At 51.3% G+C, this 19,523-nt stretch overlaps 6 protein-coding genes across 6 annotated transcripts; 2 read left to right on the forward strand and 4 right to left on the reverse strand.

The window, feature by feature from the left end:
• Nucleotides 1-1,363: 1,363 nt before the first annotated feature.
• A1O9_11816 (uncharacterized protein) lies at nucleotides 1,364-3,200 on the reverse strand (the record flags this gene model as incomplete). The annotated part of the gene is made up of 3 exons (XM_013399325.1): nucleotides 1,364-2,267; nucleotides 2,289-2,836; nucleotides 2,886-3,200. 3 exons carry the CDS (start codon nucleotides 3,198-3,200, stop codon nucleotides 1,364-1,366), a joined length of 1,767 nt encoding a protein of 588 aa, XP_013254779.1.
• A 1,340-nt stretch (nucleotides 3,201-4,540) lies between these two features.
• A1O9_11817 (uncharacterized protein) lies at nucleotides 4,541-6,564 on the forward strand (the record flags this gene model as incomplete). Its single annotated transcript, XM_013399326.1, has 5 exons — nucleotides 4,541-4,707; nucleotides 4,761-4,860; nucleotides 4,923-5,206; nucleotides 5,266-5,594; nucleotides 5,657-6,564. 5 exons carry the CDS (start codon nucleotides 4,541-4,543, stop codon nucleotides 6,562-6,564), a joined length of 1,788 nt encoding a protein of 595 aa, XP_013254780.1.
• A 491-nt stretch (nucleotides 6,565-7,055) lies between these two features.
• Nucleotides 7,056-8,919, reverse strand: A1O9_11818 (uncharacterized protein; the record flags this gene model as incomplete). Its single annotated transcript, XM_013399327.1, has 3 exons — nucleotides 7,056-7,180; nucleotides 7,258-7,339; nucleotides 7,435-8,919. The coding sequence occupies 3 exons, from the start codon at nucleotides 8,917-8,919 to the stop codon at nucleotides 7,056-7,058; spliced, it is 1,692 nt and encodes a 563-aa protein (XP_013254781.1).
• Nucleotides 8,920-9,364: 445 nt separating this feature from the next.
• On the reverse strand, nucleotides 9,365-10,652 carry A1O9_11819 (uncharacterized protein; the record flags this gene model as incomplete). Its single annotated transcript, XM_013399328.1, has 2 exons — nucleotides 9,365-10,237; nucleotides 10,302-10,652. 2 exons carry the CDS (start codon nucleotides 10,650-10,652, stop codon nucleotides 9,365-9,367), a joined length of 1,224 nt encoding a protein of 407 aa, XP_013254782.1.
• Nucleotides 10,653-11,713: 1,061 nt separating this feature from the next.
• On the forward strand, nucleotides 11,714-12,967 carry A1O9_11820 (mRNA guanylyltransferase; the record flags this gene model as incomplete). Its single annotated transcript, XM_013399329.1, has 1 exon — nucleotides 11,714-12,967. One exon carries the CDS (start codon nucleotides 11,714-11,716, stop codon nucleotides 12,965-12,967), a length of 1,254 nt encoding a protein of 417 aa, XP_013254783.1.
• Nucleotides 12,968-13,745: 778 nt separating this feature from the next.
• On the reverse strand, nucleotides 13,746-16,607 carry A1O9_11821 (uncharacterized protein; the record flags this gene model as incomplete). The annotated part of the gene is made up of 1 exon (XM_013399330.1): nucleotides 13,746-16,607. The coding sequence occupies one exon, from the start codon at nucleotides 16,605-16,607 to the stop codon at nucleotides 13,746-13,748; it is 2,862 nt and encodes a 953-aa protein (XP_013254784.1).
• Between the last annotated feature and the right edge of the window lie 2,916 nt (nucleotides 16,608-19,523).

Here is a 19,523-nt window from a genome sequence, read left to right on the forward strand (position 1 = left end):
TTCATTTCACATGGAAGGGCCCAATCATCCCTGAAGGAGAGATGATCACTATGGATGACCCGGCATACGATGAATATTGGGACAATCTGAGGGACTGGGAAGGCGAGCATGCTCGCAAATTTTACTTCGAAATTCTGTCCGTCTGCAAATAGCTGTACGAAGAAGGCCTCCCAATACGCTACGACAATACTGTCAGCTGTCGCATTTACACTCCAGGTGAAGGCTACTGCTCTGAAACGACCATCCTAGGTGTGCGCTACTCTTGTGAACCGAGCGACTTGGCCGGCTTTCTACCTGCGCCAGTGCTTGAAAAGATGCGAAAAGCCCACGTACAGATCTCTATATCTGCGAGGTGGCCGGAATGGGGGTACGAGGACCTTCAGCGCTCGGTCCACCGTTTAGTCGGCGTTTTGCGTATGAGCAAATGGAAGGACTTGAGTATTGCTCTCAAAATAGACGAAGGATTCAAGGGCCTGCTCTCAGCTGAGTTCCATTTACGCGACGACATCTGCCGTTACAAGATCGGTCTTTTGAACCCATTCCTCTATCTTCGGGACTGCACGGTTTCCATCACTGGCGCTTCATCTTCTATTAGTAGGGAACTCACAGATGTGATAACTTCTAGCGCAGAAGATCGACCTGTGGCAGACCTTGAAGCGATGCTGCCGGCCGTAGAGAGATATCTCGATTTGGTGATGGGGGACGCGGAGCAACAGGATTCCTGGGCTTTTGGTGAACACGCCGATGCATCAGATGACCTGATAGATGAGATTGGCAGCTTGCTTGAGGACCTGGACAGGCATAGACGATTTGTGGATACAAAACAATTCTTGAAGGACAGAGGCAGGTTGTTGGAGTGTGTCAGCCAGTATATTTTGCATCGACAAGAAGCTGTATTCACGCATGACCCGGTTGGTACTCACAAGCCTCCACGATCAACATTGAGGCTCGATGACGGCGATCAAGTCTGCAGATCACGGCTAGTATCCGACACCACTGGATAGCCTCCCCTGTAGGGAGAAAACCATCCAACCTGGGTCTGAAGTATTCTCTCAGACTTGTCTCTTTGTCCTAACACTGGGCCTGTATATCGACTGTTCGGAGGCGTGGTTAGAGCGCTAGACAAACACCATCAGCTTGCATTCGCTTTTATACCGAAAGCTAGCCACATCGCTACAAGGTAGATAAGGAAGTCAACAGAAGAGGTAGGTTACATAGCTGCTTTCCATATCATCCTTTTCTCACAATCTTCACCCTGTCCCTGCCAGCACCATGAGTCTCCTTCTCTAGGAATCCATCACTCTGGCCAGAGTCTGGACATACCAGCACGACAGCTCGCAGATAAGCATTCACAAGAGGCCCATCAAGACGCAAATCTGAAGTCCAATCTCTTATTCCCCTGATCGGTAGTCGTCGCCAAATAATGAACCCTCTCCTCCCGAGACATGCTATCCCGAATACGGTCACGCTGGTTGTTCTTGCGGACATAGTAGGCTTTAGCAAAGACAAACACAACGATATTCCACGCCACAATCCCCAACAGCACCTTGTTGCCGTGGTAGTAATAAGGCTTATCATCTGCGCGATAGATCTGCGACGAGACGATGTTGGACGTCTGGACGGCCATGTTGTACAGCGAGGGGCCTACCGTCCGCGTGCGCACTGTACCGGAATTGCGCGACGTCAGCGCCACCAGGATGGCGTGGACGTAGGGATAGCCAACCAGTAGGGTCGAGAGGACCCACTTCGACCAGTTGGAGTTGTGGAAGACGGACAGCAGTGCCACGAGCGCGACGAGCAGCGGTAGGCACCAGATCTGGCCGATCACGCCGAGTAGGATGCGCTGGTTGATGCGCTCGGAGACCCAGGTCCAGAAGAGGAGCTGCAGGATGAAGAGCACGTATGCTGGGATGGTGAGAAGGTTGGTCTCGAAGGAGTCGAAGCCAAGGGCTTTGAGGCCAGTGTGATGTAGGCTTGCGGCGGGGTGGATGGGATGGTCCACGACAGGCCGATCAGGTAGAGAGGCCACAGGTCGTAGTCGGTGATGGCCTCCCAGAACAGCTGCCCGCTGATGCCCTGTCGGTTGTGCATGGCCGCCTTGCCTGGGTCGTCCCGCAGAATTCGAGTCACGATGATGATCTCCTCGCGCTCGTTGAACCAGCCGTTTTTCGGCCGGAGGAGGCCCTTGATTCCGTGTCGTGCCGTTTGGGTTGGGGAAGCTGGTAGGTACAGCCAGGTCAGAATGCCGATGAGGCCAGTGAAGGCGCCTTCAATCGGCAAAAAGGTACCGCCAGCCTTCGTGCAAGCCGCTGTGTCCCCTCAAGTGGAGAATGCCATACGCCAGGAATGCTCCAACGACTTGGGTCGATTGATAGGATGTCCAGAACCAACTTAGGCGCCTAGGTAGCTCCGAGTTCTTGTAGAAGTAGCTGAGATACAGAATCGTGTCGGGAATGAAGCCGCCTTCGATCAGGCCGAGAAGGGCACGGCAAACGTAAAAGCTGGTTTCCCCTGATAATGCTGCCTGCGATGCTGCGACGATACTCCACGATACCATCTGGATGGGGATCCATGTGTCTGGGCCAAGCTTCTTGCTGATTAGCTGAGAGGGCAGCTCGGCGAACAGGAAGCTGTAGAAGAAGAAGGTTTGGCCGTTGTTGTAGTGGTCGGTGGTTAGTCCCAGGTCCTTTGTGAAGACGTTAGAACGGTCACTCAAAGATGGGGTGTTGGACCTCTCACTGAGCATGTTATCCGAGAGTGCTTGGACGATGTTGCCACGATCGAGTTGAAGTGCGAAGAACATGATACAGGCCGGAAGTGCAATCCGCCAGTCAAGCTGATCACGGTGTTAGGGGAGGGTTGCTTTAGCTAGAACATGATCATACCTTTTTCATGAGGGCCTTTTCTTCCGCCTGGGTCCATGTTGCCGACGGGTCGAATCGGTGCGTTCCTTCAAAGCCTTCCACGGGTTTGTAAAGTGAGGCTTCGGGTGCGTCGAAGACGTTGTTGGCATTTTTGACAACAGCGTCGTTACCGCCCTCGTCAAAGGAATACGCGTCTGAGTCGACATATCCATCGTTGACAGAGATATGGCTAACGTCCCTGCCACCAAGTTTCCACCATGTTTGGCGCCGGCTGCTCTTGCTTACACCAAGTTTTTCCCGGGGATAAGCCTCGGCTACTCCTCCTTTGGTGACCATCGTGACTTGATTTCTCTAGAGTCTGTCTCGGGCTGCTGCTACTTGGGCTAGCACACTGAATGGTTAAGAAGGAGAGGTAGCATATATTTAAGCCACTTTGCGAAGCGTGCAAATACTGAACCGGGTGGATGGCTTTGCGAGGATATTTCTTCACCACATGCAATCTGCAGAAGAAATGAGGAATCCGGTTGCTCTCTGCTGGTTCGATGCACACTCTAGGAGGACCTCGATGGAGAAGAAGGACGAGGATTACAGGCTGTGGGCGGTGGATTGCGTGATTGCGCACGATGACCCTTTGCCATCATCCAACCATGACACCATTCCGTAGAAGCAGATTTAGATCCAACTCCCTGTCGGCATCGAAGGAAAAGCAATAACAATTCATATCTGATATGAATTAGCACAACAAGCCTCCTTGGCCTTCTAAGTCAATATCAAGACTTGAGCTTGCCTGTTCGCGGTCTGGAGTTCCAAATTATTGCTTGCTAGAAGCCACATTTGAGTGTTGGAAGATGGCTTTGACCTGTCTGTCTTCCAGAGTCTGAATATTCTGTCAGAAATGGCCAGCGAGATCATGTTACAACCCTAGTCCCCAGTCAATATGTTCCTCATCATTTTGCATGAACTGCATACCATCGATCAGAAGCGGAATAGGGCAGGAGGCTAAGCCTGGATAAGGCGGAAAGCTATTATCTCTCCATGAGCTTGACGAGATTCCATGATCAAAAGATCAGGCATTTGGATAACCACAATATTCATAGTGTGTCTGTCTACTTGCCTCCCTTACCTTAGCCGTAAAAGTGGCATTCGTCACGCTTTTAATACAGTCCAGGTTACAGGAACTTCGCGTTGTGCCGGGAGTAGAGGCTCAGTGTCGCCGCTTTTGAAGGCTTCCTGCCCTCTACAACACTAGCCGAAAGCGTGCGGTCTTTATCAAGTCTGTAATTACAGCAGCTGGTTGGCTGTTTTAACAAAACACAGCTCTGCCTTTCAAAAGACATGTCAGACCGAGCAGCAACGATCGGCTTTGTCAAAGCTCCTCCCTCAACACGACTGCCGATAGACTCGCCTTTATCATTAATGGGCCATGACAAATGTAAAGTTTGAACGGACCGCGCCCCTCCCCCGGGGTCTAGGTACCCCGTACTCGTCGCAAAGATAACCTTTGCCGCTTTCAACTTAACTCTCGTATCGCTTTTCGAGATGGGCAGAGTGTCCACTCCCCCAGGGACAGTCCCAGAGACCCTTGTCCTCCTGAGGATATAAAGGATGATGGGAGGTCGTTGCTGCCCACTACATCGACCCTTTCCGTTCGACATTGAGTGGGAAATTCGTTCAACATGACTACCTCACAAGAGCACAAACCCCTTGAAGAGCTTAAGGTTGACATCAAGTCGAACAGCCCAGCTCAATATGAACCTTCCATCGAGCTTGCAGAATCACCGGGTATGGAAATTCGACTAGGATGGCGTACTTGGACCGTCGTTTTCATTTCAGCATACCTCACGTAAGTGACAGCAACATTTTGATGTTGAGGGCAACTCTCACAATTTGGATCAGTCTCTTCATGCAGATATTCACCACTGTCGCGGCACCGTCCACCATCGCTTTCATTGTTCAAGAACTGGGCGATCAGCCCATGTCTGCCTGGGTGCTACAGGTTAGTCTCGCACAATACAGCTCATTTGTGCCAAATGTACTGATTGCACTTGTTCTTCCCAGGCTCCATTACTGATCCAGGCGGTCCTGAACCCAATTCTCGGGCGGTTGTCCGATGTCCTAGACCGCAAGATGTTGGTGACAACAACACCTCTCATCGCGTTTGCTGGCTCTGTTATGTCGGCGAAAGCAAACGACATGAACATGTTGATTGCCGGCGGCGTCCTCTACGGCGTCACGCTCGCTACTATAGGAGTTGTTGGGACAATTCCTGCAGAGATCTTACCACTCAAATACCGCACTGTGGCAAGCGGTGTTAGTTTCCTTGGTGGCGCCAGTGGTGCACTGTACGTTGCCATTGGCCCGGAAAATAGCGCATAGTATGTCTTACTGATGTTTTGTGCAGTGCTGCTGGCCTTGTTGCCGGTGCCTTCTGTCGGAGCCCAGGTGGATGGCGAAACATGTTTTGGGTCCAGGCGGCTTTGCAGATACTTGTGTCTGTTTGCTTCTTCATCTTCTACTGGCCTCCTAAATCCAATCGAGAGTTCCCAAAGATGAAAATCTCTCAGATCATTTGGGCCTGTGATCCAATAGGTTCCACTCTCTACATTGGGGGAGCTACCTCTGTACTGATGGCTCTTAACTGGGCTTCTGGTCTCTACCCATGGTCCGACATCCATGTGGCAGTGCCCTTGGCTGTCGGCTTGTTTTGTCTCAGTGTCTTTGGCGTCTACGGTATGATTGTGGAAGTTAGCCGGAAGGCTTCACGAACGGACCTCTTGCTGACCATGTCATAGAATGGAAAGGTAGAACAGATGGTATCATGGCCCATGTTTTCTTCAAATCCGGGCCCAACTTCGCCCTCGCTCTCTTCGCAACCTTAGTAGAAGGCTGGATGTACTATAGCGCGGTCAACACGATCTCGAACCAAACGACATTTTATGTAGGCTGGGAAACCGATGCCTTCATAATTGGAGTACGCCAACTTGCATACAGCGGTCCTACACTACTGGCCTCGCTTCTCGTGATTTGGTATTCAACTCGATATAAAGACGTCAAATGGCCTCTCGTTGTCTGCTTCACTCTATTCCTCGTCACAGCTTGCGTCTACGCCGCGACTAAAGCTGACTGGAATTATGTTCAACTCGGTGTCAGTGCTGTGTGTGGTATCGGACAGGCCGGACCGCTGATTTTGCTGGTGGCTGTGGCCCAGTACGCAGCACCACATGCCTATCTCTCCACCGCAACAGGTGTAGTTTTCTCCATCCGTGCAATCGGGGGTGCCATGGGTTCCGCGGTGCTGTACACGATTGCTTTCGGTCACGTGGGATCTCACTACAACGACGCTGTGGCTCAAGCCGCTATCGGAGCGGGTCTAGCACCAGATAATGTACCCATCCTGTTGGGAATCATGGCAAACGGCAACGGCCCACCAACTGAACAAACACTCGCTGGAGTGCTATCACAGGCTCTACCATCTGCTACTCTGCCAATCATTCAAGCTGCGAGAAAAGCGGGACAGGTCGTCTTCGCTAGGGCTTTTGGACTGGCTTGGGCTAGCATCATTCCCATGGCAGTTATCTCAATCGTATGTTGCGCGCTGCTGCGGGGAGTGGATCAACTGATGACAGAGAAGGTGGAAGCTCCGCTTGAGAAATCGCAGGATGATCTGGAGCAAAAGATGCAGTCTGCTGTCCAGAACTGAACATTGGCAGCAAGGGTAGATTGAGATCGGAGGTGCCATTTGGATGGTCCTGTGAGGAAGCCTCGTCTGCTGTCCGGAGCCTTGAATATTATGTCGAGGCCGGTATGTCCATGCAGTAGTTACAAGCGATGACGCATGCCATATAGTCAGTTTATCTCACGTTTATTCGAGCCTCTAAGCAGCGAAAGCTTCCCAAATCCTGAATTTCCAAGACTCCTTCAGTATGTATGCCGCCGTTGGATTAAGACCAGCTGGTCAGATTAGAACTAGTCAGTGAACTCCCGACGGCTAGACTCATCATTGAGCCCTCGTAGGGGTTTCAAGATAGCTATTTTCTAGCATCTAAGGAAGGCCGGAACGGACTCCATACATTTGACTGCGTTATCATGGAGGACCATATTTTCTTCCTTTCATGCCATCATCTTGAATCACCTGTGGCGGTACTATACTGAAACTACTGCGCCGAAGCATTGAGACAGAAGTCACTACATCTAACTCTGTGATGGATTCAGAATCTCATCTATCAGCTTTCCCGCCTGCAAGCAAGATTCATCTTTCATTCTAGGCGTGAAAACTTGGATTGCGGTTGGCGCTTGGTCAGTTTCTTCCGGATTGTCTGTGATTTCGGCCTCGCCGTTAGCCTATTTCTACCTGGCGACGCTATTTGGGACTGGAAAAAGAACTGATACTCACAGGACCCTGCTTGTCCGTAGTTCTCAGGATTGGGATCGAGGTCCTTGCTCGCTTTCCCGAAGGGGATTATGCATGAGGGATACTGCATTACTTGGTCAGCAGCTGTGGATGCTCAGAAATACGAGAACCAGGGCGAGACAAGATCGCGTGTCATCCTGGGGCCGATCCTTGACTCACATCCAAGACATTCAAGAACACGGTGTAGGCTGGATACTTGTAGGAATCGTGCTTAACTGCTGTATGCTGTGCACCAGGGCAAATAACGGCGTCAAGCTTCAACGTATTCCACAGTTTTCTCCACGCCTCGCTCAACCTGCGCCTTTCCCTTCCGAGAGCAGCGATCTTTTCATACATTTCCATTCCATCGAAGTCGGCCCAGAAAGCTTTTAGCGTATCTCCTCTCACAGGGGCAGCGCCAGCTGCCACAGAAGGCACGGGTGGCTCTCCCGAACTTGTGAAAAACGCCATCCCCCCTCTCATATCAAGGGTGAAAAGGGCCCATGACAGTTCCGCGAGACCGGCGATGTGAGATTTTTCAGGGCCGATGGGAATGAGATTGTGACCCTTCTTCGCAAGGAGGGCGCTGGCGGTGTTCATGGCTCTTTTGACGGGCGGGTACAACGGGAGAGAAGCATCCTCTATCAATACACCAATATTGAGGCTTGCTGGTGAACGAAGCGGTGCCAGGGTTTGCCACTGCACATCGAGGCAAGTTGAATCATATCGTGCCGGCTTTGCGGATAGTACAGCCTCGCTGAACAACTGTAAGGCCTCGAAGGAATTCGCCATTGGTCCTGCAGCTGGAACGATTGGGGAAAATCCGTCCAGAACAGGTGATTGTTGGCCTCCAAATGGGATCCGATCAGCAGATGGCTTGAACCCGTATATCCCGCAGCACAAAGATGGAATGCGAATAGAGCCCGCAACATCGGTGCCTATCCCAAGGGGAGAACCTCGAAACGCGATCAATGCACCTTCGCCTCCGGTGCTGCCACCAGCGGTCAACGCTGTATTATGGGGATTCAGCGTTCGACCCCATACATTGTTGTGCGAGTCTGCCGTCATCATCGTCTGTGGAATGTTCGTCTTCACGTACAATACGGCCCCCAGCCCCAGAAGGAGATCGATCAGAGGAGAATTCTGCTCGGCGGGCTTGTTGACCAAGGACACAAATCCAATGCTGGAGTCGACTCCTTTCAATTTGAAACTGTCCTTGACACTGATGGGGAGACCATGTAGAGGACCCATAGGCCTACTATTTGACGCGTGAAACTCGTCCAATTCCTTCGCTCGTGCCAGTGCAGCATCGTAGAAGACTTCGGTGAGGCAGTTCGTGAGCTGTTGCGCAATGGCTGCACGTTTGCAAAACGCTGTGGTAACTTCCAGAGAGGATAGCACGCCCTTCGCTAGCCCAGAGAGTAATTGAGCTGTGCTGTAACTCTCTGTAATCTCAAGTTCTCGGGCAGTCAAGATGCCACTTCGACGTGGGAAGTCTTGCTCAGTGAGCCGTGTTGGATTGGTCTCGAGCGGCAAAGAAAGACCTTCCAATAAAGAAGCTGGTAGCAACCATGCCGGTGGAACCAGTTTCTTCGCCGCACTCTGCTTTTCAGCAACTATATCTTGCCAATGTGCCGTTGCGTGGTCGCCATCGACCGAGCCCATCGCTTTGTAATTTCGCTGCAAGCCTATACAGTCCCAGGCGAATGAGGAAGTATTGTAAGGAGTGTTATAGTCCCGACAGTCTCAGTCCCACGGGCAATTCAGTACAGTCCTAAACTCAGGTACGAGGTCGATGCTGTAATATGGTCATCAAAACGGAGAAGAGTTTCACAGGACTGCTATAAGCGGAGAAAGGATGCGTCCGACCGGCAGGTACCCCTACGAATTACAGCATTGCCCGAAATGTGGGTCTGTGCTTCAAGGTTCATGGCCTTTCCGAACTAGGCTTGCCGCCAGGCTAAGGATTATCGGTAGATATCAGTACGGGAAGAGTTGTCGGACCGGGTGATGGGCGTTCGGCAGATTCAAAATTTCGACAGCATTGTCGTGATGTACAAGCTTATCTTACAGTATAGCATCGAGAAACATTGACCAATGCCTGTAGGGATTACAGGCTCACACATCTCAAGCGAGGGTAGTCAAGCCAGACATCCAGTTGCGGGGACCCCAGCCCTGGTTCGGCGGGGTCATCCTCGAATGGTCCAATGACTGAACTCCATAGATCTTGCAAGAAGCACAAAACAGAGTCCGATTCTCGCGAACCTGTGAGACTTCGCATTCTATTCAATTGAGCCAACAAAATTTCTCGGTCTTGAGCACGTATGGCGGCTGTCCCCAGAATAGCAATTGGGCATATCAGCAAAGGCGTATGGTACTGCTTGATTGCGTTGAAGGACACTGTATTGACCGTTGCTTCACTCAGTAAACTTTGCACACGATCATCGGTAGCCTGAATGTCCCGATAAAGGACTTTCAGCACGAGGAGTTTGGCCGCTGCGATGTACAGGTGCTGTGCTTGAGCCGCGAGAGCATCGGTCTCAGTAAGCAAAGCCCTTTCGTCAGGTCCATCGTCCAGCAGCTCCTTTGTCTGGAGAGCCTCGAGGTGATGACTGAGGATTAATGCCTCCTTCATCTGTCCACCATCGAGCAGTGTTGTGTGCAGAAGAAAGGAAGCCTTGTACAACAACCCATATAAGTCTGGTGGCATTCCAAGCCATAAGGAGCGCCGGAAGGATGCAATTTCCGAGCCACCCATGGCTGGCGAGGACATCAACAGGGTTGTAAGTGCTTCCAGCGAAGCGTATGCTTTGAGCAGTTCCGGATGAAAGGGGCTGTTTATCGCTACCCGGTAGACGTACGCCTCGAGGATTAAAGCACCTAGAGTTGTATCTGGGGGATTTTTGGGGGGAACCTTGAAGAAGATATCGTGTACTGCAAGCAGGTGAGCATAGCTTGGTGTTTTGGATGACGCATCGAAACTCTGTTAATTAACCTGTTGCTTAGCGGAAGGGCTTTTTGGAGTATGCGCATCGCAGGATGCCTACCTCGAACAAGTGAATCATCAGAATCACTGCCATGGAGGACACTGCGACTGAAGGCTCGGATAGGCGTCCGTCTGACATCTCCAAAGCTAGATTTCGGAGAGCTTCACAGTGATGTCTGATGGCGACCTGCCGCCAGGAAGGTTGCTTCTGAGAGAGGAAAATGGCAGAGCACGAGACCATCGAATGGAATATGGCGGGAGATTGAGCGATAAGAGGAATGGTCAAGGAGATAATGCTCGATTCTGGCCCAACATCAAGTGCATGAGATGGTGGAGTGAATACGAAGAACAAATCTGTTAGCGAACAGGGCGGGAGGTCGTCAACCGACCATGGACAACAACCAGGTGCCATGGCTATTGTGCTGTTGTATCTGATTTTCGAAAGAGGCTTGTCCAGTTGGCTACAGCTCGATGAGGTCGACGGGATCGACGACGGAGATTGAACGGGACTATTTTTGATCATGGTCCCACTGCTTGCTGGTGACGGCGAAGCCGTAGATGTATCGCCAGGTGATGGGTAAACACACCGAGAACCACTTGACTTCGCACATCTTGCGCAAACCGGTCGTTCCTCGTTACATTTCTTCTTCCGCTTCCGGCCTTTGAAGGTTTGAGTCAATCAGTAATTATGATAGCTTTAGACTGAGAGTGAGTCTCACAGGGCAGGCACCCTTTCCAAGACCGCGTGTGTTTGCGCTTGGTCTCCGCGTCAATCCAGCCGTCACGGAAAAGTTCGAAACTCGAAAACATATCCTGGTTGCTCGGACAGCTGTGGGCGCCACTGCTTTAACAAGGGGGAAGACCCTCCTTTAGACAGACTAGCGTCGCCACGTTAGAATGCGCACTGCACTGGACAGAATTGACGCATGCATCAGTTGCAGCCCTTGCAGATGGTATCTTCGGGTCTGGACATACGTACATTGATGGAAAAGTCCAAGTTGAGGGTTGTCAAGATATGGTCGGGGGCCTCGTCGTCTGCAAGTGGCTTCCGCCAATCATCAGCTTTTCACTTAGCGTGGCGGCTGTCCATTTCGGGCTTAGTCGTGATTTTCCAGGGCAGCGAAAGCCTGTATGTCACATGGAATGTTTTGTTCCGAAACATTCAAGTATTTGGTCGAATTTTACGATACGACGCAAGCAGGTAATTTTTCGGCGGGTGAATGATGTTAAAAGCGGCGCTACTTAGGACCGCACTATTCTCAAAGCCGTTGGAAAGGCCCAAGCCCATTTTGGATTTGCACGTGACTATTATGCCAAGCATGGCCGACGGTCTTTGCCATTGCGGTGCCTTGCGGCGCCTTGCGGCTGGACAACTTATCTTCTCTTCTGCATAACAAGGCGAACAAAAGCCTGTCCCTTGCATGCGACCTGCATCTCCCATCTCTGTATCTCTCCTCATATGGCGCCAACGCAATGAGTCACATTCGAGAGCCTCCTCATGACCCCCAATCTCTCATCGCCCGTGTAGGAGGCATCTGGGCCGGTGCAGATCTTCAGTTCACCTTTCAGAATGAAGTCGCACAACTCCTCGGGCGCGGTAGCCGTTCTTTCCCTGGCGCGCAACCCGTCTCTTTTGCCGGCAAACATCTTCAGGAGTTGAAAAACCAGGATTACTACGTTTGTGAAAAGACGGACGGCCTGCGCTATTTGATGTATTTGAGCGAAGACCAGGGCAAAGGGATTCACTATCTCATCGATCGCAAGAACGACTACTATTACGTCTCTGGCCTCCATTTCCCTCATCATGATGATAAGTCCTTCAACAAATTCCACACTGGTACAATCCTCGATGGAGAGTTGGTAGAAGACAAATTCCCAGACCGGCCGTCAGTCATTAAATACCTGGTGTTTGACTGTCTGGTCCTGGACCACAACTCACTTCTTCAACGTCCACTTGACAAACGCTTGGGCTATTTCAAGGCCCATGTCCTCGAGCCCTACAGAGCCCTCTTCAAAGCCCATCCAGACTCCCCCCGACCATTTGTGGTTGAAGACAAGTCGACAGAGTTCAGCTACGGCTTAGAAAAGATGTTCAAGGAAATCATTCCGAGGGTTAAACAACTCCATGGCAATGACGGTCTTATCTTCACCTGCAAGAACACCCCGTACAAGTCGGGCACGGACGAACATACACTTAAGTGGAAACCTCCGTCCGAAAACACCGTCGACTTCCTCATGCATATAGAATGGCCGCTCTACGAACCCGAGCCCGACGACCCGGACCAATCCCGTCAACCCGATTTCCACGCCTTTCCATCTCAGTTCGGCCTGTATATCAATCACGGGAGTGACAAGTACGCTTACGTGGACGACCTGTATGTGTCACCCGAGGAATGGGAGGAATGGAAGTCGCTCAACCGACCATTACAGGATTCCATTGTTGAATGCTTCCAAGAGGATGTCCTCAAGGACCACGTCGTCCAGAATGGCGACACAAATGGCGACATGGCGACAGCGACCGGGAACCGCCGGCGCTGGCGCTTTCACCGCTTTCGTTACGACAAGACTGACGCCAACCATATCAGCACATATGAGAGTGTCATCCAGTCTATTCACGACCATGTTACGGAGGAAGACCTCCTCGCTAATGCTGAAGGAATTCGCTCGGCCTGGAAAATAAGAGACGCGGCAGCAAAGCAGAAACGTTCTCTTGGCCCGAAATCTTGAGCGTAAACAGCTTTTTGCCACAGGCACACGGCTTTGCTATGGAGGTTTGATGGAGTTCGCACCCAGGATTGGTTCGGCATTGGAATTATCATATATGGCAGGAAGGATTATTGGGATTGGGGATCGGTAATAGCTTATGTTTTTCAAGCAAAACATCTGGATTGAATCAGCATCATGACCTTTGAGGATTCAGCGATCGGTATTCGGAGGAAGGGGGGCTTGGACAAGTGGGCGACGGGCATATTCAGCGGGCGTCAAAGGGCAGGGACACTGGACTGGTAGTCGGAACGAAAGCAAAAGGCCAAAGCTACAGGCGCGGTTCGGATGATTCCTGAAGGCGGATTTACGGATCCTTACGGATTGAAGGAGAGAGGGCACTCATCGAAAGCCATGGATTGATTGAATTACAGAGTAAGAGGAGAATAGGATACCCCCTCTTTTTTTCATGCGTACATATTTACGTTTTCAATCATCCGAAGTAATGGCCCACCCTTTCTATGTGGAGCGTTGTAGTAGGAACACGAGATCGATAGATTGGCTAAACGATCAGACACAGCTCCTCTTCTGTTCGATCATTTCATCTCCATAGATGAAGGGAAACGCTCACCCATACACACACTCACGCTCTAGGTTCCAGGTTCACATTCAGCTTCAAATCAAGGTGTGTGGTTAGTTCCCAACAATGACTTGCTAGTGTCCCAGTATGCATGTAAGAGCCGGATTACGTACGGATCGTGCACCTCCAAAACAGACAATCAAGACCCATCTTCTCTCTCTGTCAATAGAGTGGGTATTGGTCCGTCGACATCGAGTGAGAAGCCCCACTGGACGAGGCCGGCGTCATGGCGTCGGCGTTGGCGTGGCCCATACTCACGTCCATGCTGGTCTCGTCGGTGCTGGCGGTGCGCTGCGCCTGGCTGGAGCCATGGCGGCCATGCTCGTTCACTTGGAGGAAGTTGGTCCCCAGAAAGCGGATCGGCGTGCTCGTCCAGTCACCGTTGGACGAAGCGCTCGCTGGCGCCATGTTGCCGGCGCCGGCGCCGGCGTCGATATTGTTGTTGTTGCTGGCTGCGTTATCCAGGAAGGGATGCGTGTCGGTGGTGGCAAGCGGAACTGGAACCGGCTGCATGAGCGTCTCGGCATCCGCGTCGGGGCCTGCGGCGGGGACTGCCATCCATTGGTCCAGGAAGGCCCAGTCGATGTCGATGTTCGTATTCATATTCATATTCATGCCCTCGCTGGAAACGTCTCCGGGGAGGGCATTCTGAGTCTGCATCGCAGGCGCCGATGCCGGGAATCCCTCTGAAGCCGTACTCGTCACCGCGTCCGACGTCGTCAGACTGGGAGAGAAGCCGTAGTTGGGGTTAAAGGGGAGAAATGGCGCGAACAGATTCGACGGCATGATGCTATCCACCTGGTCGTGACCCGGATTTTCGTTTGCCATGTGTGCGAGCGAATCGAAGTAACTGACAGTCGCATGCCTGTTGGCGGCGCTGTTCGGAGCTCCTTCCCTGAACGAGGAATCCCGACCACCGCTATTTCCTGGTGGCTCCGGCGCCGGGGTATCTGAAAGCGTGAGGGGCGCGAGATTGAAGCTGAAGGGATTGGGGAAGAAGGCGGAGGGCTGGAGGCGGAACATCTCTCGTCTTTCGATGATTGCTTCGGAGGAAGTGACGGGCGCGGGTGATGATGACGGTGGGCTATGCGTGCCGTTATTGCGCCGACTGGGTGAATAGACGTACTCACCTAGAATGGTGCTCAGAACGCCCGTGATGCGCTTGGCCTCGATACTGTTCGCGCTCGACTCTTCGCAGACCACGTAGGCGTTGGCGAGGAGGTCGACTCGAGCCTTGATCTGTTCGTCGTCGCTGACGGTTTCTCCCGGATTGGTCTTCTTCCACATGGACACTGACAGACACAGCATCATGGCAGCCAGATAGAAGTCGTTCATGACGAAACTGCTTAGCATCCAGCGGTCAGTGTGCAGTTGCCCGCCGGGCTTGAACTCCTTGTACATGTCGAGCATGTACGTGGTAATGGTCGTGGCTGCGGCGATCGCTGCCTCGGAGGACTCCGGGTGGCCTCCTTGAGTCATGTATTTCCTGTGCAGCACAAGAAGGCATTTTTGGTAGAGGAATTCGCAGTTCAGACGGACCATGATGAGGTAGTTTGGATCGGCAAAGGATTGCGACAGTGGCTTGATGCGCAGGATTTCGGGGACCGTCGCGTGCACGGAGCGGACTTCTGCATCCAGATCCATGATCTCTTGCCTCGAGCAGTCTCGGAAGGATAGAGCGTGGGCGCATATCCTGCCAAACGCGGTCATTAGGCGGGATTTCACGATGAAATAGAGAATTTGGGTGGGCTCGGTCTCTGGACGTGAAGGTGGCAGGACGGTTGTATCTTCATCAAAATCCGAATCCAGCAGGTTTCGAGGACTGCGGGTGTCCCAGCTGTCCGGAGGGATGAGGCTGGGTAGACCAAGTTGGAAAGCGACCATCAAGTCAAACTGCCGGCACATAGCCCAGCAGCGTCGTCGCATTTCTCCGTCAAATACACTGATGTGCCGGAAATGTGAAGGATCTCGGTGGTAGCCGCTGCGATATGCAAGGCGGACGAGCATGGAGAAGACCATCCCGACTTCCTTGGACGGATCCATGGTAGCCATGTACTGGCACTGTGCGTAGAGGCCGAGTGCCTCGAAGATCCACTTCTTGGGTCGTACGTATCCGCCGAGTTTTAGACAGGCACACGAGGCGTGTAAGAAGCTCATGCGCGGGCTGAGTCGATCCTCCGGCGTCGGCTGCTCACTGCCTACCGCTTGGCTCAACGTGGCAGACATGCAACAAATGGAGAAGAGGATCGATACCCAAAGCGGAGGAGTCTCAAGGGGGTGCCGCCAGAATTCTTCGTATTGGCGCTGGAATTGACCGGTATGGATGAATTGCATGACAAGATACTGGCTCTTGAAATATGTCGAAAGCCTCCGGTCAACCTGTAGCCTCGTGGGAAGGGCTTGGGCTAGAATCTGAGCTAGAGTAAGATTACCAGCAGAAGCGAAAAGGCTAATGACTTGGGTGGTTTCGGGGTCTTCGGAATCCTCGAGATCGGTGCTTGAAGCGTTGTCGGTCCCTAGAGCCACTTTGATCTCTTGGATGTTGTCTAAAATGGCGGACCAATGCGTCGAGCCAACATATCTCGCTTCGGTAGACCCGAATTGAAGATGTCCTGTAGCACCAGGCTCCGCAGGCTCAGAGTCTACAGGATTCCCCAGCGAATCTGTTGCACTGTCGGCCGAGGTCTGCTGCGAGTGGGAACCGTTCTGGCCGTTCTGATCGACCATCTGCAGAATCAGATGCTCCAGGTGACGGAGTCGCTCCTGAGCCTTGCCTTTGGAATTCGTGCCATGGGATTCAGGCTTTGTGGAAGCTGACGCGTTCTTACCATAGTAGCAACTTGTCGGGTCACCACGTTTCATACACGTCTCGCACGGATGGCCTCTATCGCATTTCAGCTTCTTCGTTCTGCAGGGTGCGCATGACAGTGGTTGGCGATTGCGCTTGCTGACTTTGCTTGCACCCGCACCTGGGTTGTCAAGGTTGGCTCGGAACTTGTGTGTCAGCGACGAGAATTCAGACATATTGCACTCCGGAGGATTGGCATCGATCAAGATGGAGAATACTTTGGCCGAGTGATGTGAATGGATCAGTTGGGCCTTGTCATGGATGCTCATGTAGTGCAGAATACGGCCCCCGATTTTCGAGTAATAGATTTCCCCACTAGCTACTCAGGTTACAGTCGCAGTTATGATTCTAAGGATTTACGGTGTAAGTGCCAAGTCTAGGGAAGAACTCACCACAATATAAGCAAAATAGGCTGTAATAGCGTTTAAGCTCAGAGCCTAATTACTATATATTTTACCTCCTCTGTAGTAGTTACTTTTTATAGTGAATTTATTGATCTTTATAGAGAGATATTCTATATATAAAAAGACCTCTATCTAGCGCCTCTTGTCACGGGTTGAACTCGTACGATGTCCTGGGTGCACTCCAGGACGAGTAATTCTACCACGTGACTCCCTTCTATCGATTAGCACCTAAGTAACCGTACGATCCACTATAGGAGAGGAAGGAGAATACTTCTCTATCGTACAGTAGAGAGATTCTTTCTTTTCTCATTCCTTAGCTTTAGAATCCTGGTCATTCGGTAGTTAGGTTAAAGATATAACTTATAAGCCTTAGATATAGGTAATAGATTGTAGTAGAACATAGGAAATTATTAATACTAGTAAGATTATAGTAAAATTACTTGGTAGTTTCGGAGTAGTAACTACGAACTAGGGGTTAGTTATACCTAGCGGACAGATCTTAGAAGATCCGCCCTCTCCGCCATCGAGCTGAACGAAGCAACCGAAATCTTAACTGAAGTCTCATTATCTTAGGAGCATAAACCTCAACATTAGCCGAAACTACACAACTCTGAGGCTTAAGTGGCGCCTGAGGCAAAGAATGTTAAAAGGCGAACATCTGTGTTTTGACCCGGGTGGCCCCGTAAGCCCTGGGCTGCTGTGGGCTCGCGGCGCTCGTCTTCAATAGATGCATATCATGAGCCTACACGGCAAACCTTAAGTGCTATAGGCTCCAACGACGGTTGGGCACTGAGGCACTTGGCACCCGTATGGATACAACAAAAGTGGACGAAATCTCGGCTCTTTTTATCTCATGCTGACTGTTCTCTTTCATACATATAATTGAGCTTGTAGTGATCTAGCACAGTCCTTTCTCCATCGATCTGAGCCAGCTGGCGTTGCTAGGAGACCTTGTAGAGCTGAGTTTGTGACCTTGTCCAAGTGTAAAGAGCGCCACAGCGCCGCAGCGCTGTCATTACGGCGAAGCATATAGATTCATACGGTGGGTCAGAATGGCTTGCGGCAACGGGTTCACTAGTCTCTCCAAGAGCCACCTTACGATCGTTTCTCGCCCAGCCCACTCCTTCCCCGCCAGAATGGTGAAGCTCTTCCCCCGGCATCTTTATTCCTAATTGTCCCTTGTATCTTAGGCTAGGAGTCTAAAGTTTGGATTGCTACCTAGCTGGTTGTATACTGTAGTCGTTGCCGAGCATGCTTGGGAATATTGAATACGCTTATCTTTGGTGGATATGGAACGATGTCGAAGAACCCTGGCCATGGGGACTGAATTTCACCACCCCCAGCGACTTCGCATCGGTACTTACTGCCCTCATTGCTATTATTATCACAATGACTGGCACTCAGTCATGGGCAATCATCCGGTTCATCATACATCATTGCCGCTTGGGCACCACTGTTGCTTCTCAAAGAGCAGCCAAACCCTCGAATCTTGGTAGATTCGCGAAGTTATCGGCCTTGGGATGCAACAGAGCACCAAACAACGCCACTATGGGGCTCTGAGAACCAAGTTCCCAATAAGATTGACTATTCCGTCAGGTACGCACAAGCGTGCTTTCAGGGGGAGTCTCCATTAGAATGTGGAACCTTGGTTCACCCTCGGATTCACTGGATTGAGGAAGCCACTGAATGTCCATTCGCGTCTTACGCTTGTGACAATGTCACTTCTGCTATTGCTCTCGACACCGGGCACATCTCTCTAGCTACTCTCGGTATCAATAATAGACATGCGCACGCGATAACTGTGCGGCGGAGGATGACCTTTTCTCTTTTGAAGCCTGAAATATACGAAACTTTCCCTCTCGAGAATGTGGATCACCATTACCGATATTTTAACTTTAGCACGGCGCAGGATGAGCTGTTCTCAGTTGCAAGCGGAGGACGACTCAACGTTCGCATTGCTAGGAACATGAACACCTATGATTATGAGGTTGTGACAAGTACTAGAACCACATGGCTCCATAACCGGGTTTCACCGATTCATCCCTCGCTGAACCGGAGTGATGGGGAAGTCACTCTGGTGTTGATCAATAAAGCAGGGATTCTCTATGGGAAGCCTGTTCATGACCCACTTTACTCGGCCAAAAACATCTACAAGGAACAGTCCAGTAGCTGGTATGCACCTGATACAGATATCTCATTACTGGGCAGTACCAATCAGATCGAGGTTTGCTACGGACCGACAAACTGGTGTAGCGGACTTATTGGCTCTCTGGGTTTCTCTCCGCTCATTGACATCATAACGTACAATCACAGGGGCATGTGGCCTAAGGCAATACCAGGGAAAATGAACTCTGTTATCGGGAGAGTCATGGGGCATGGGAGCCTTCACGACATCGTGGGTGGGCGCGGACGGGATAGTTTAATTGTACGAAGACACGGTTTAGGTCTGCGGAATGGGATCCAGGGCGATATACCCGACGATATGTGGATACGAGAAGTACGCAGTTGGTTTGGGACATCGGTCGCCACAAGCCAGATCAGTATCCTCCTTGACTCTCTTGGTTCCTTGAGCGCAGATCGGCGCCAGATGTATGCCAAGGGAAACTATTCCAACAAACGTTCTGAAGACCCACTTTGTTGTGCAAAACTTCGATCTAGCCAACACGCTACTTTTAGTGTTATACGTCT

The sequence above is a fragment of the Exophiala aquamarina genome (genome assembly GCF_000709125.1).
Source record: "Exophiala aquamarina CBS 119918 chromosome Unknown aczIA-supercont1.19, whole genome shotgun sequence".
Classification (NCBI taxonomy): Eukaryota; Fungi; Ascomycota; class Eurotiomycetes; order Chaetothyriales; family Herpotrichiellaceae; genus Exophiala; species Exophiala aquamarina.